General features: G+C 39.5%; 1 protein-coding gene across 11 annotated transcripts in view; it reads right to left on the reverse strand.

The window, feature by feature from the left end:
* FOXP2 (forkhead box P2) overlaps positions 1-17,500 on the reverse strand; it is a 346,296-nt gene that overhangs the window by 8,201 nt on the left and 320,595 nt on the right. For all 11 annotated transcript variants that reach the window (XM_060279589.2, XM_035128708.3, XM_035128702.3 and 8 more), the window contains one exon: positions 16,784-16,947. In XM_060279589.2, the coding sequence (XP_060135572.1) occupies positions 16,784-16,947 (164 nt within the window). The remainder of the gene's footprint in view (positions 1-16,783; positions 16,948-17,500) is intronic.

Genomic DNA, 17,500 nt, shown 5'->3' on the forward strand with positions numbered 1-17,500 from the left:
CACAATGAACATTTTAAAGCATATTCAAAGAACCCTGGGGACTGCAGTTTGTTAAGTCTGCTGGGAATTATAGCTCTGTGGGGGGCAAACCACAGTTCCCAGGCTTATTTGGGAGAAGTTGTGACTCTAAAATGCTATAAAAGTGCTTTAAATTCCTCTGCATCCTGTCACTAGCTGAGATATGGCTGGTGGATGCAGGGTAGATCTTCCCCTGTGGCCATGCCTTAGCTGTGGAGTTCCCCACCCAGGGTGATTCCAATCTTGTCCCATTCCCTGATGGTTTCCTGCTGCCTTGCAAAATATTTTCTTTTCCATTTTTGCTTGTTTCACTTGTCCTTTTAAATCTTTGAAACACTGTCATTCTTCCAGTTTTTAATGTCATAAGTGGCCTTGAGCGCACAACCCCAGAGTCGGTCATGACTGGACCTAATGGTCAGGGGTCCCTTTACCTTTACCTTTAATGGATGACTTCCCTATGAAAATGAATAGTGATGTTTTAAGAGTTGGACCCTAAATGCCTTGGCCATGGAAGAGTTAAGATGTAAATGTAATAGGTCTCTAACAGGCAGTATGACAACAATACTGAATCAGACACTCTTGCGCCCATGCTTAAAATTAATGTCGTGCCATTTCCTAAGTTCTAGAGTTTGTTATAGAAGCTTAATTTCAACACTTAGAAACAAAACAAAGTTTACATTTGATTTTCTGGAATCCAATACATCACTGACATATTCAAAACTGAGAACATCAATAATGTTCTAGAGTTAGGTTTTGTGTCACTGGGCTCTTAGTTCTAAAGCATTTACTGAGAAGTTAAGTCTCAGTAGTTTCAATGGGCCATACTTCCAGAAATGCATGCTTAGACTCGCAGCCTAACAAGGGTTATTATAAAACAGGACTGCATCTCAAATCTAAACGGCACCTTCCAAATTAGAACTGAAACCTCTTGAAGCAGAGAAAATAAGCACCTGTAACGTAGTCTGCCAAGTGCCTTTTGAGGATAAAATGGACAGTTTCTTCACATAACCCTGTATTTAGCCTTCTAACATATTACAGCTTGGTGGAAACGTAATGTAACAGGTCTGTAGTTATTGAATCTGAGGATTTTCCTAGTATGAGCCTGTTTGTCATGAGGCCAGGGGCTGACCTGGTTGAGCCAATACAGTGGTGCCTCGACTTACGAATTCAATCCGTTCTGAAGGCATCTTCGTAAGTCGAAAAATGCCATTGGAAACGCAATTTCCCATAGGAATGCATTGGAAACGGAAAAAACCGTAAGCCGAAGCAACCCTATCTAAAAATTCATAAGTCAAAAAATCCCTATCTAAAACCGCCATGTTTTTTTTCTGGATGTCGAGACATTCGCAAGCGCGCGACCATTACCCCCATTCGTAAGTCGAAAAATTCGGTTGTGGAGTCGTTCATAAGTCGAGGTACCACTGTAACTCATTTCTCATTCAGTCCTGGGTTACCTTCAATATATAGGTGAAACTCGGAAAATTAGAATTTCGTCGAAAAGTGCATTTATTTCAGTAATGCAACTTAAAAGGTGAAACCAAAATATGAGATAGATGCATGACATGCAAAGCAAGATAGGTCAAGCCTTTATTTGTTGTAATTGTAATGATTTGTCGTTAGGCGGGTCAATTATAAATGGTATGTAATTAATGAAATGTAATAGTGATGTTTATTTTCGTATTATTGTAACTATTTGTTTTATTACTGTGGAAGTTCCAAAAGAAAGCATTTGCAAAATTAAAATAAATAAAAATAATAATAAGTTGCATTACTGAAATAAATGCACTTTTTGACGATATTCTAATTTTCCGAATTTCATCTGTATATTGGACTAAATAGTATTCATACTAATACTTCACTCAGTGTAGCTATCAGCACTTTACTGCACACGAAATGCGCAACCAGGTTTGGCTAACCAAAAAGGGCCAAAACTTTCAGGGCCTACTTTGTCTTCAAATACAAAATAAGTAGACAATATAAGATAGATTCTAAAAAGTGAAATCATCAACTAATATTCACTGCATGGTATCTCCAGCATTAAGAGCTCTGCCATGCCTCTCAGCAGAGGCACTGTGTGGGCGGGGTGGAGCTAGTCCTCCCTATTCTCTTTTGAGCAGAAGGCTCTAGTCTTGTATGAGGCAAAGCAGTTGTAGCAGAAGCAACAGTAGCTGTAGACACCTCAGGCAACATGCTTCTTCCCTGGGAAGCAGAGCAAAAGCAAATATGGCAAAATATTCAGAATGAGGGATGAGAGCTACCCCCACCCACTATAGTGGCTATTGTGCTGTCACTTGCCCTCCCTGTAAGGCTGTTGGCTCCGAAAGAAAACAGAGGGGAAGGGCAGTCACACACATTGTTCTGCTTTATATAGAAATATGAACTCTGAAGAAGCCTTTGATCCCGAGGAATGTCAGATGCTCCTAGCATGCCATTAATAACCATGCTACCGAAACCAGGTCTAACAGCATTTCACAGTGTATTGGTTTTTGACACCTGAGTGCATCTTATTTCACCAACGCTACAGTTCAGCTAGAGATCTTTATGCATTATTTGTCTCATGCTTTTCCAAACAACGTGAAAGAATTCCTGAAAGGCACCTTAGAAAAAACAACAACCCCTACTGAGAGCAAGCAGTTATTAGGATATCAAAGGATGAGACACCACCAGGGCTTAAAAGTCCCCAGCAACTATGCACAATAATATTCCAGGGCCAGACAATTTTTTTGCCCCAAGTTCAAGCTCTTAATGCCATGCAGAGGTAAGCAGGGTGCCTAGGCCCAATTTGTATTGAACATTTAGCACAATTGAAAACATTGTTTTCCTTGCATAGGACAGGAAAAGTGACAAACAAGTCAAACCACCATCACAGGGCAAATCTAAATAGAGGTAGTCCCTTGGGCAGTTTCACATGTCAACTTTCTCCGAATCTCTGTAGCGGAAATATATGTGTGGGGTTCAATGAGACTAGTCCTCTTCAGGCAAATGAGTGGGATGACAGAGTGGTCAGAGGGAAAAGAGGGACAAGATTGGAAGAGGACGTGTTGGAAGCCAAAAAAAGTAACAGGGCTTAGTGAGAATGGAGAAAGAAGTCCAGAATCAGAATCAGAAATGGAAGCAGGAGAGTGCGCTGAGAGAGGCCAAGAAACGGATGATGAAGTCAGGCTGATGAAGAGGCAGGGGTTTCTCCCCTTCCTGCTGCGACAAGCTCCCCTCCTTTCTGGTCTCCCAGGACCAGGAAGGGCATGAAGCGTAAAAGTGGGCATGCTAGCACAGTCTCAGATTGCTTGGGAAAGACTGGGGAGAGGAGACTTGGGAAGCTGTGGGAAGGCAGGGACCTCCAAGCCTTGCAACTGCCTCAAAGGGACAAGACCTACCAAAGAAGAGTTGCTGTACTCATTGGGCCTAGCTCTCCTGAGCAGATCCTGTTTTTTTCTAATTGAGTTAAATTCACTTACTACGTGTGACTTATTGTTGGCTCACTCCTGACACAATTTTGCCTGTGCTACCCTTCCTTTCTGGCCCTTCAGCCCATCTGTTTGTGGGACACATTTTTTTGCACAGAAGAGACTCAAATTCCAGTATTCCTTGTTCAAATTATGCATAATTTAGTGTAGTTTTGGATGTTCTTATTAGGTCCTGCATGAAGAGGCACAACTAAGGAAGAAGAGCAGGAGGGGTCAAAAGACGGCTGGCTAAAAGTTGTGGAGCAGAATGGGACGTTCAGGGCAAAGAAGACTTGCTAACTGTTTGAAGACCTGGACAAGGTCAAGTTTAGTTTCTCATCATCCAAGCAGGTAGTTCACATGCTCATGTTTTTTCTTCTCCTTCGCAATGAGTTCTAGAAACATGCTTCAAATATGAGCCATTATTCTCACAAAGCCCAATGCTATACCAGATTCCATACACTGTGCAGAATTTGCTCTGCTGCATGTAGTAATTCACCTCTGCTTGTTCTGTGACTGCCAATGAGCCTTGAAAGCTTAGATCTTTGGCACGTCTATGATGCTATGCTAAAAGCAAATTGGCAGTGCTGGTAAAGCCTGTTCTCCATAATCTGAGAACCAAAACAAAAAGGGAAAAATGTTCAAAGTGTACATTTCACTTTTAAACCTGTGCATGTGCGGGTTGCTAACATGAAAACAAGATCCTGTATTTCTCAGGCACACACAGTTTTAATTAAATGCTGTTGAGATGGTGTCACCAGCAAGAAAGAGGACTTGGTGCAGTATTTTTCATTAATTAAACTGCCACCCCCCCCAATAAAGAATGGTCAAGAAAATGCAGAGGAATAAAAATACATTTTCTATAGCAGATCAAAATCTAGCTAGCTTATAGCTTGTATTTCAGAAAATAAGAAAACCCCTCCATTCTTTCTTTTCCTGCTAGTGAAGCAGCAAAAGCTTTATTATTTTCTTCAGGGAACATCTACAGTATTAGGGGATTCCTACCATGAGGAAACAGGACTGGATTTTTGCTTTTTGTTCTAAGAGTATCCAATTATAAAGTGCTCAACTGGGTGATATCTGGGTGATCACCTTCTTTCTTTGACATCCACAGTATCATCACCTGTTTTTGGCATCCATGTGCCTTGAGAGACAATGGGCTGTAAAGTCAAACTGCTGGGGAAATCACAGTGCATGCTGTGGCTGCAGAGACTCAAAACTACTGCCTCCTGCATTGTCATCACCAAAGTGACCTCTTACGAGCGCAAGCCTGGGCAGTGTGCATGGAGGTCCTGGTCTGCGCAGACGATAACGACTGCACTGTACAGCCTCACTGTACCAAGTTATAACACTGCACACTCATGCAAAAGCATTTCTCTATAAAATCCTTCTCCTAGACACTCTTCAGAACTTGAACAGATTTATTTTAGTAGATACTTTGGTTACAGCTTTTAATGTTGGTGGTGGTCTGGCTTTTTAAAGTTGTTTTGCTTGTTAATTCAAATCTAGCTAGTTACTTAGGAGCTTTAAAATATCCTGAAACTTGACCAGTGCCTTTTGAATTGGTGAGGCTAAAAACAAACTGTATAAATAAATCCTGTCCTATTCAAATTTTTCAGGTGCTAAAGTTAAGATCCTGTAAACGTTCTAGCCCTGCTGAAGTATTTTAATCCCTCATGTGATGAAAAAAAGCAGGAGCAAGCATGCTAGCTCCATCGCCTACCTTATTTTCCATTAGTCGAAGGGATAACTCCTTGAGTACAGAGCCTTTCCTACTCATGCAGACTCCCCATGCCTTTTAGCAGCAGCCCTGAAGCAGCTGAACATGGCACCAGTGACTTTCTGCAAATCTGCTAAGTTCTAAAGCTGCTTGAAACTTGATGCAACAGCCCAGAATTCTACTTGTAAGCAGTATCTAACCCACTGATACTCCAGCTGTATTTCGTGTGACACATGTGTGAAATGTGACACGTCTCTCCACTCAAGCAGTGGAACTGTTAGGGACCTGTGGCTAAGTGTTTGGCATCTGCTCCAGACCTTTTCAGGCTTCAGATGTGCATTAGATCTTGGCTGCCACAGAAACAATGAAGCAGCCTATAAAGAAGAATGGTGTAACATATGGCCTATAGTTGCGTAAAGCAGAGCCCTTGAGAAAGACAAAAGGAGCTGTCTCCTTCTTCAACATCATGGAAGACAAACGGTCACTCAAAAGGCTAGATTTCAACCCATAATGGAAGGGGGTTAGTACAAGAGGATCGTTGAGTATTTTTAGAAATTATCCACCACAGATTGTCAGAATTTCTGAATTTAAACATATGTTGACCGGAAGGTTTGAAGGCTTCAGATCTCAGAGGCATAATATTTCATAAGAACAGCTGGATGTAACAATCCACATGGAAGTGCTGGAATCTTATACATTTTAATTCTTGTCAACCAAATTCAAGATTTTGTAATCTAGTGCTCTTTGTGAGGGGCCTTGCATGTGAACTGAGTGCCTCATTTTGGAAGAAGGTATTTCAGCCCATCCACAGAAGTAAGGTGACCCAAATAAGAGAGACTTCGATTATCTGAAAATGGGGACATTGCAGGTGGAAGGAGATGATTTAGGGAGAATTTTAATGTGTTGGAACTGTGTGATGTTTTGTATTACCATTTTATAGGCTATGTTTTTGCAGCTATGATATGCATGCTTACTTGGAATTTAAGGCACAATGAGTTCAGTGGGGCTGACTCCCAAGTTAGCACACAAAGGTTGGCAGCCTTTGAGTACTCTTTTATGCCAATGGTTTTCAAAATGTTATGGGCCTTCAGGATAGGGCAGGATGAATTCAAATGAAATACATTGTTCCTATAGGTTTTCAAAATGTTTCTCTGAACTCAAATCAGCTTAGAAGTAAAATGGACGACAACAGGCATGCATTACAAAGGAGTCCCCAAGTAATAATGATTGGGTTAAAAAAAGCCATGCTTATATTTCTTTTCTGATCAATACCAAAGACTGGAATATAAACTAGAAGATTTGCTTGATATTTAGGCACAGTTGCTATATGCTGAACGTGTGTCAAAACTTTCCCACTAAGGAATTTAAGAAGAACTCGAACACAGTAATATGTACTATATTCACTGGTCCCACAGGTGTGTGAAGGGAGAAGGAAATGGGACAGGGTGTAGACACATTTCTGCTCCATAAAACCACAGTCTGAATATCTTTCAAATTTGTAAGTTTCAGAAACACACATTTCCAAGACAAGATTTCCTCATTTGAAAAAACAGCAACTGAAAGAAAGTACAATGCTGCAAAGTTATGCATTTCAAATGCAAAGCTTTGGAATTCTTTCGGCCCCCAGATCTAACATTAAGGTTGGCAGAAAGGCTTTGTCTGTGTGGTGATGTACATCTGTTATGTAAACAAGAACTGCTTGAGTGAAATTTGCCTTCTCTGACTGTTTGTACTGAAGGAATTGTATGACCATAAAGAAAACAGTGAGAGACAAGCCATGAAAAAAGGGTGATACAGAAGAACAGAGGATGAAAAAGGCAACTAAAGAGTACCTGTCCCAGGAGATGCAATATACTACTTGACCTTTATTCTCTAGATTTGATTTGTTTGGAATGCAGCAGGTAATATTGAGACTTGGTACTCATGAATAGGGATACAATTGAAAGTTAGTAATTTCCACCTCAAAACCTCTTACATAGCTAGCACTCTAAAATATTGTCACTGAAGAGAAAGTATTTTCCAGTTTGGCTTATATAAATACCCTGCAGATTTCCAATATAGTTAATTTGGCAGTTGGACAAAGGTCATGAAATGTTCAATTTTCATATTAAAAGAGGTCATGTTTTGTAGAAACACTTGTTCTTTACTCTGGGGGGATGAATCAGAAAGGGGCCTGTGGGCTGCTTTGAACATGGCAGAAAACAGAGGAAGAAGAAAGATAACCTGAAATTCTTTCAAGAGGAGCAGGAAAGCTGCAAAAGAGTCAGATGCCTTGTAGATTGCCAGGGATTAAACAGAACAACCAAAGAGGGTTAATGGGATTGCAGGAAAACCAAAATATCCTTGAAATGATCACTTGTATAGACATAAAGTGTGCTCTGGATGGTGGAAGTGAGATTTGAGAACTATACTGAATAAGGGATATACCCTTTAGAACACTGTATCAGTTGGGCTGCAGAAGGACGTAAGAAAGCATTGTGAAAAGTATGAACGTAAAGGAAAGAAATCTGCAGTGCCAAACCATTGTAGATGTGTCGGTGTGCCCCCAAACCCTATGAAACTGTGGATAGTATCCTAATAACTGAACATTTTCTACAAAAGAAGATCACACATGGACTAGAAAAGATGTGAAGTCAATACATGTAGCTAAAACGTGAATTCAGAATGGTTAGACTCAAAACCAGCTTTGACTCACTGTGGAACACAAAACAAAGGCTGAATTATATCTAATAAAGCAAGAGTGCCTTAGAAAAGCTCAAGGCTCATCTCCAAAGGATGACATTTAGGCTCCATTCATATGCCACAATTTCTGGTCCAACAAACTGATCTGAACAACCAAGAATGGGCTGTGTGCCTGTGTGTTCCCTCCTCTAATCTCTTGCACCTTTTTTCAATGTAGCTTGGTTTCTTAACAAGAATTTCTCATGATGTACAAACTAAGAATGAACAACCCCTGCAAAACAGAGTATCAGTTTGATCCTGGTTTCTATGGATTGTTCAAGCCATAGTTTTCTGGTTCAGAAGCCATGGGAAACTTGTTTGAGGAACCAGGAAGTACTGACTGAAGATGCAAAAGAGGGGAGGAGGCAGTGGGTAGGCATGTGACTTATTGCAGCTCCAACAAACCATGGTGAACTAGAACTGATATACATTACTTTCAGCAACATTATTTAGGCCTGAGTTTAAGTGTATAATAGATTTTAAGAAAAAATAAGCTTGTGTGATTTAAATTAATTACCAATGATGAAACACCTCCTCACTCTCCACTTGTGTTACCTCTTTTGTCTTGTGAATGGTTCAGTATTGATTTGAATCCCAAACCAAAAACAAGCATCTCAAAAGTAGGCTCACCTATTAAATATAACGTATTAAACTGCCCAAAAGGGCACATTTAAACATACAATTATCTGAAAAAGCCTGCCAACAGCCACTTTTTACTGCCCCACCAAATACACACAAATGAACAACTGAAATGGACTATCAGAAATTGTGTTTGAATGGCTGTTTTAGTTGTCCAACTCCCATTGCCTTCATTTTGATTTCATTCTCTTACACACCAAAAACTGTTCCAGTTCATCCATGCCTCTCCTCTTGTTGTGATTCCATGATTTACAATGGTCCTTTTTGGCAGAACCATGGCTCATGCATTTCACACCAACCTCTTATGGCAAGTTTCTGATTCATTGTTGTTTTGGCACTAATCACCAGGAGCTGGATCAGGCATTTCTGTTCATTGTTTGGTTACGTCTGGTTTTTTTTGTTTTTTTTACACTAATGAATATGTGAACTGATTCCATTGATAAAGATTCAAATCAATACTGAACCATTCACTGTGTTTGAGATGATGGGAGGAAATTTGAAAGTTGTATTTCATGTTAGGTCTATGAATCTTAGGTCTATGAATGTTAGGTATTTCATGTTAGGTCTATGAAATGATAGCTCATGCACACATTTGATGCTGCCGCTATGAAGCTACGCCAATGGATGCATGAACCATTTCTTGATGATTGGCAGCTGACTGTGAATTGAACCCAATGCAGATGTGATACTGAAATTCTATCTATGGTGTTGTACCTGTGATGCCTAGGCTCATTTAAATCATGGTTTAATGTTGCACTCATCAATTGATGAGCTTTTGTGTGTGAACATTTTCTTTATATGTTTATGAACAATATGGTGTGTCGTTTCTGCCCTGTAAACTTTCCAGTGCAACTGCAATAATATTTTGGCTTTTGTTCTGCTGGTTAGAGGCTGTGAATTTCAAAATGGGCTCATATCTTTCTGTTTGTAGGATTTTTTTGTCACATATAGTTACAAACTTAACTACAATAGTTAAAATTCAAGCAATTAGCATCTCAGCTTGTGTGTGTGTGGCTGTGGCCCAGGGGTCTGAGAATTATTAATCTGCCTCTACAAACATCCAATTGTGGAGAATTCAAAAGAGAATGGAATAAAGTTTTCAACAAAGCATCCATGCATTTTGCTTCTATATAGATCCCACAAAACCCCAAAGGATCCTGCAAACTTCTACAATCCATACTATGGGGATATGACACTTTTCAGCATAAGACAGCTGCAGGCACTCTATCTCTAGAGTGATCTTTTTGTTAGAAGGAAGTAGAAAGAATTGTGAAAGTGCAACAAATGGGGGTTAGAATATTATATAAAAAAGGAACATCAACTGTTCGATCAAAGGAATGTAACATTTAAACAACTAAAGAGGAAATGATAAAGGGCTGCAGTGGCTGCTGAGCGCAACAGCATATAAGGCTAGAAAGATCAGGGAGTTGATGAGCAGGGAAGCAAAATACAAGAGGCTAGATCTGAAATGTGAAGTGAAACAATATAAAGTGAATATAGAGGAGAACAGGAGAATGTGTGTTTTTGGGAGTTGGAGGAAGGGAGACGGTACCTGTGAATAGTATCTGTTATGGTGCAGAAAACATTTTAATTCCACAGCAAATGTATTTGTTCTTTTACTACCCACATGCACGGAGCTGCATAGATCCTCCCACTTCTGGAAACACATACTCCTCAATACTTATTTCAACATGGCCAACAACATCACTATAAATATTAAAAATTTAAATACAACAAGAAGGTGGAGTGCTACCTTTTGCTCAATTGGCTTGTCAATTTGAAATGCCAGGTGGTGCTCCTAAAATCTGAAATGTTCATTCAGACAGATAGAGCCTACATGTGAATCTGATGATAAAAAAGGTCAGATATAAAGCTTCAGCATCTTATGAAGTCCACAAGTAGCAATCTTCTACCCTAAACTAAAGCCAGCAAGAAAGTAAACAAAATCTTTAACAATATCGGGAGAGAGGGACAAATTTGCCAATTTCAGTTTCTCATTTTCCAACGTTAAGTTTAGTTTGCTTCATGTTCCGATCAAATTGCAATTTGTTTTTAACATTTTAGGACACATTTCTCCTAGCACACAACTATTTTTGTATGCAATTTTGCATTTTATGAACATTTCCCTCTAATATACATCTGTGCACATGCTTTTTTGATAAAAGTACTGCCTTGCAAAATTTTGAGAATAGCAAATTTCAAATGACAGCTGTATTTCAGTTTGTGTATTGCTTCAAAAAATTGCAGAATTAAGTAGGTCCTCATTAAAATACAAAAGACACAAAATTTCTTTCCCATCTCCAACTGTAGGTAATATTTTCAATTATTTTCCTCACCTTTTTAAGACTGCAACATAACACAACATTTTCAAGCTACCTTAATATATTACAACAAGGAGATTAAATGGTGCTTATGTGTGATGTATTTCACAAAATGCTACAGCAGCGGTATCATAACTGACTCAATTAAATGATTCTCAATCATTCTCCCAAAGCTTGGTGCAGCTTTAAGCATTTGATTTATTTTAGAATATGCTGTGTGCAAATTTCACCCAGTGAACAAGGACTTTGCATCATAGAAGCCTTCTACAACAGAACTAAATTGAGATGCATCATGAGGTGGGACAAAAAGCAGAAATACAAAAAATGCAAAGACAGGGGTACAGGAATGATATGAAGTTAAAAACACAAGGGAATGAAAGGGATTGAAACTGGAATGATAGGTAACCTACTGTAAGTAGTGTGAAAGCATAACAGTAGGGGACTGGAATAATCAGATATGGGAACAATCTGACAATGGACTGGTTTCAAATTGAAGCACCTCAAACAGACCTTAGAGCAGAATAATCACACTTGCCTTTGGGAACAAAATTTAAAGAATAAAAAAAGTTTGAAAATATAAAAAGTTTGATGTTTATGCAGATCAAACTGCAAAGAAGGAGAAGGAGAAGAAAGACCCAGGCTGGGCAAAAGTTGGAAAGGTAAAGAGGATAGGGGTTGGGAAAGACAGCAGAATACAAAAGGTGGAAAAGGATGACTGAAGCTATGCAGAGCTAAAACTCCCCTTTTTTGCATAGTGTAGAATTGGAAGACGAAAGACTGACTGAGCTCGCATATGCTCATCTTTCAGATGAGCTTCCATCCTTATTTGCTTTCTTCCTCTGCACTTTTGCTAAACTCAAATGTAACCTCTGTAGCAAATACTGTTATCACAAGAGACCATGGGTGCACACACAGCTTCAACTAATAATTTTAAAATGAAGCTGAATACAAGGATTGTAGTGTGTATGGGCCAAGTAATGCGCTGGGATGGCTATAAGAAAACACCTTCAGGAAACAGCTCCTAGTTCCTTTTCTGAGCTGGTGTTTTGAGAACAGTTCAGAAAATAGCAACTCCCCCACCCCCACCCCCAACTGTTCCTAGTGAGGGAGAAAACCTCACTAGTGCTCTGGGCTAACACCTGTAAGCCCTATAAATGTAGCACTCATTCACACATTCATGTAGGTCAGTTGGTCCCTTGTACCTTGATCATTTAGCACGACGACTCACAGTGACTGTGTGAACAGACTCAAATGAAAATCACTTTTTAAAGGTGATACCATGCTGCTTCTCTGCTCTGTCTGGCTGAATGATTGGGCAGGGCACAGGCTTTTATAAGCCTCATTCCCACCTCTGGCTCACAGCCATGGGAGATTCTGGGGGAACCTAGCCCAGCACCTCACCCACTGTGAGAGTAGCAGTCTCCCACCCAGGCTTTGCTGCAAAAGCAAGGATCCATTCTTGGCATCTGCTGTACCATGGCCCATTCATTCACGGATGCAAATCTATGCCTGATGATTAATCAGTGATTAACACATGTGTGAAGTGCTCCTGTCTCTGGTTCTTTAATGTTGATGTGAACAAACGTAAAGATCCTGTGCCAGTCAAAGTAGATGATACTGAGCTATGTTCCCATTAGCTTTCTTTTTTAACTCAAAGGGGGAAATGCTTTTGTCCTTTGTGCAAATTGATATCGCTTATGCAGCGGAATGCTTCCAAGAAAAGTTAATATTAGAAAACAACGTTGCTGTTTACGTTCATCACTGTGGCTGCTGCAACCACATGGGTGTAAGGTTTCCAATAAGATCAGTTTTGGGCATCACAACATGGCAGCAGTCAATAGTCAAGTTTACATGTAACACAGTAACATGGTTTAACATCATGTGCATAGGCTGGAACAAGATCATGCAAGCTTTGGGCTTGTGGGGACAGAGGAATGGTTTATTCAGAACCAAAGATTGCAGATTATAATGAACTCTGATTAGTTTAACATGTCACCTTCCTAACCTATGGTTTGATGCTGGACTGTTCTGAAACTGACCAGAGTGCCTTATAAACTATGATTCCTGTTTTACATGGGATGACAAGCTGGGATCAAGGAAATGAACCTAAAGGCTGCTCTTGGCTACATAGAAGTTGAAGGAGGGGGACCATGCAAGTCCAAATCTTGCTTGGGCTCATTCCAGCTTGTGCACACAGTGCTAAACCATTGTTTAGAGCTTATGTGAAAAATGGGCTACTGTCATCAATTCACAAATGGCAGAGCAACCTGCACTGTACTATTTCTACCTGTAATGTGTGAATGAGGCATTAGTTCATGAAATCAGAAGTCAGGGAAATGAAGGAGAAGGCAGCATGGATCTGAGTTCAGCTGAATTCTCTTAAGAAGTCCTTCAGCTGAATTCTCTTAAGAAGCCCTTCTGAGCTTTGGACACGCAATGGTCCTTCACCATAAAGGAAGCACATCAAAATTTGATTTCATGATACATTCTGGGACACACCTCACTTTGATTGATTTTGACAGCCACTTTGGTTAATGCCTAGAAGAAACATGTGAGGAAAACTGTGCCTCTGTGCATGAACAGAGTACATTTTCTTCTATACTAGGTACCAACAAACACCTGGGCTTCAAAGAAAGGAATTAGAGACTGCAGTTTTAAGCAAGTCAACAAAACCATATTAAAATTATCCCAACTCACACAGGAGCTGCTTCTCATGTTAGCTTCCTGTGAGATTGTCTCCTAGGCAGATTTCTGCAACAAATACCACAGTCTGGTAATAGACCAATCAGCATATGATCATATGACCTGATATGACCTGAAAGTAAACCTGAATACAACTTGACCTTTGCCAAGAAAACCTGAGAGTTAAACCATATGTGAGGTGGGAGATCTATGATTCAAACTCCTAATGTGTGCTTTGATTTTACAAAAAGCAGATTGCGAGGGCCCCAGTTTGGATCAGTGCCATGGTGCACTTGGGATGAGGAGAATTAATCCTTTGCTTGTGCACCATGGCCATGAGCCCACGTGCTCCCTAAAGCTTTCATGAATTACAGAGAGGGAAACAGTCTTGTATTAAGTAAGCTTTGCCCTGCCTGGCTAAGAGCAATTTGGGTGAGTGATTTAAATTGGGAAACTGGTGCCAGGTCAAAGTGTTAGATCCATCTCCTTGCTTCAAATTGGGGGCTTGTTGTAAATATAAAATTACAGGGAGTTCGACCACTGAACTTCCACATCTTATGTACCATAGTTTCACCCTGAATAAGAGAACTCTCAGTCTACATGAGGACTCTAGAGCTAGTGATTTTAAGAGCAAGGACTTTGTAAAGCTTCACTGCTTCTGCTTTTACTCAGAAGTTTTATTTTATCTTAGGTCTCATTCATTACAAATTTATTTGAGGTTGGTTATCTGACTGCCTAATTGGTGTGTTCCTAAATAACTTACCCACTCAAATCAGGAAGACTGGGATCTTGAGGTAGGTCCTACAACATCTATCTATCTATCTGGCAAATGTTCCATGACTAACTTTATCTGGCACCTTGATCTCAGTGTGCGACAGCGGATCTGCTCTGTAGTACTAACACATTATCATTGAAATATTGATGCTATAGCAAGTTCAGTTACGCTGCACTGGGGTACTGCTACCACAGCCTATCCTAAGCAGTTGCATGCTAGTGAAGCAAGCCTTGGGACATGCTATCTTCTCCCCCATTTTTGATACTTAGATTTTGTAGCTCCTTCCACACAGTTGTTCATCTCTCACACTGAAATCATTTGTATAATCTGCACTCAGCTTCAATCATTAACATTATCTATGCACTTTGTAGCATGCAAATACCACTTGGCACAGTGTTGTGCGTGCTGGTTTAATGTACATTGTACATGCAGTATATCCTATGTACAATCAGTATGTACTGCTCAGTGCACATACAGGAAGAGAAAGAGAGACAGAGAAAGAAAGAGATCTGCTCCCCTGTTACCAAACAACTCTAAATAGCAAATGTCATTCATTTATATGAAATAGCTGTTTTTAATACACATGATCTAATTCTTGTTTGCTCTTTAAAGTTTTATTGTCTTGGCATTTTAGACAGAAAGAGAGCATTAGCATACTCAGGAGAAATGCTACAAGTAAAAGGCCTGAAGCTACCCAATGCATGGTTGATAGCATACAGCACGGGATATAAAAACTTTTGCCTGATGGCTCACTTTACTTGTTTTAGAGTACTGTTGCTCTCCAGAGCTTATATTCATGTTCTTTCTACTTCAAGTTTTATTACTTCTTTTGTATTATTTAATACATCTAAAGACACTTCCAAAAGACAAATTTTTCCATTTTGAAAAAAAGTAATGGTTTGGAACTCGCTAAAACACATTAATGGTCTTGCTCAGTAGTGTGTGCCTATAGTCCCCCCACCTCGCAAGGTGATACAATAAATGGCAAATAAAGCAATTAGGCAGATGATCTTCAAGATATAAATATATCTGTCAGAGAAATAAACCAGGAAGCAAAACCACTTGGAAATCTCTAAGTGTACAAAGGCAAATCAAAATGAACATCTCTGATAACATACTAGGGGGGGAAATCTATAACGTTTGACTTGAAATTACTATTCCAGCATTACATGTATAGTAAATATGGAAAATATGAAAGAGAAAATTAAATAATAAGGACACACTGAGTGCAACATTTTAAATACAAGGATATTATCATTAACTAAGGACATAATTGTACACTAAAAAGAATCATTCTACATCTATGTCTACTTAGATGTCACTTCTCTAATTATTATATAAATAACCTGGGAAATGATACCTCCAAGGTACATGTTTTACTATTTACTAAACAAAAAAATGCCCCATTTGACACCCCTGATTAAGGCCAGGCATTTCTTAGGCCTCATACACATTTTTGAAATCCACAATACATCAATTTTTAATACTGCCACTCTCTGAGCTGCATTAAAAAGATGGTGGGGGAAAGATTTTAGAGTAATTAATGATATAGTTAGCTGCTAAATATTAATAGGAATCGTAGTCTTGCATAAAATATAACATATAAACCTTGCCAATACAGACACACCAGTAATTAAAGTTGAATATGTAATTACGCTGATTTATAAGACAGGCAAAAAGTTACACTTTACTAGCTTCTATGTAAACTCTGGGTAACAGTTAAACTTTGCATTTTATGGTAATATAAATGGGCAGTATCCCTGTGACAGTCCATAAACACGATAAGGACTTGTGGGTCTATTTAAATTACTACTAATTCTTAACTACTCCTGCTCTGCAATCCTAACAGATGAAAATTCAGTAAAGAATCCAGATATTTGATCGGAAGTAGAATTCATTGCACTGAATATTCAAATAAGATGTCTGAGTGGTTTGAGGGCGGGGTGTCCCAGCTGTGTATCGCTTGGTAACGAATTGATGGGTCTATGGACCGTAATAAAGATTGTTGTTGTTCAAATAATGATGATCACAGGCACAATAAAAGCACCTATCTTATGAGCAGTGTCATGCCAGTATTTATTGCAATCACATTAACAACTTGTTTCTCAAGGCTGAAACATGGTTGTATACACCCAAGTCCTATCTAAACCAAAGAGATGTTCCGAGCACACCTAGCTGTGTGGGGGGCTGCAACCCAAGGCCACAATGCACAGAAAATGAGATTCACATTCTTTTCTATGTGAGAGAAACCTTTTGCAAGCACACAAGCATTTCCCATTGCCCACTCATGTCACCATGCAGTGAATTTGATTTGTTTTTTTTTGGGGGGGGGAGGGGGAGTATTCCCATCATGTGAGCTGTTTCTCAGTCCACGTGAATAGTTTCTGAATATTCTTGCATGCATTTGAAAGGATGTTAGGGGAGCGCAAAGTTTTTCTCAATAAAGGATGCTGACCGCACTTACATGTGAGGCTGAGGAGAGCAGCCTGGGCTGCTGTTTCCATTGCTGTCAATGTGATCCAGCGAACCATTGAGGTCTTCATGGACTGCCTGTAGTAAGCCACTGGATGCGTTATTTATCAATCCGGGGTTACCAAGCAAAGGTAAACTACTCTCTGCCAGCGCAGCCTAGCAAAATAAAGATGCAGAGTTTTTAGCCATTTGATCATTGGAAGTAGCTTCAACATGTATTGATGTAGATCTGTGTAAACAGGCCCAATTGATGACTAGAAACATCTCTGGGCCATTTGTTCCACATCTGACTTTGTACACATGCCCACACATTCGTGCATCGCTGCATGGAGCTACCAAATGTGCTCTGACACCGACATGCACAATGTTTTCTGCTTTCAAACTATTTCTAACATCAAAACACACTTAAACTCTCAACCCTCACGCAGCATACAGTTCTTTTGTCCTGCAGACACCAGCTGGATGATATTTTTTTAAAAATGACCAGAACTTAACTGAAAATAAAGGAGTCCAGACATTTGCCCTTTCTGCATAAAAATTATATCTTATAATTAAACTTTAAAGTTTTAGCCATGAGCACCATGTTCCCCAACACTATGATGTGAAATCATTCGTGACAGCTGGGATAAATATTAATGCATATCCACACGCATTTGCAAAAGCTTCTATCAATCTAGCATTTGCAGCAAAACTGAGTGTTCCAGATTTT

The sequence above is a fragment of the Zootoca vivipara genome, chromosome 9 (assembly GCF_965207765.1).
Source record: "Zootoca vivipara chromosome 9, rZooViv2.hap1.1, whole genome shotgun sequence".
NCBI lineage: Eukaryota > Metazoa > Chordata > Lepidosauria > Squamata > Lacertidae > Zootoca > Zootoca vivipara.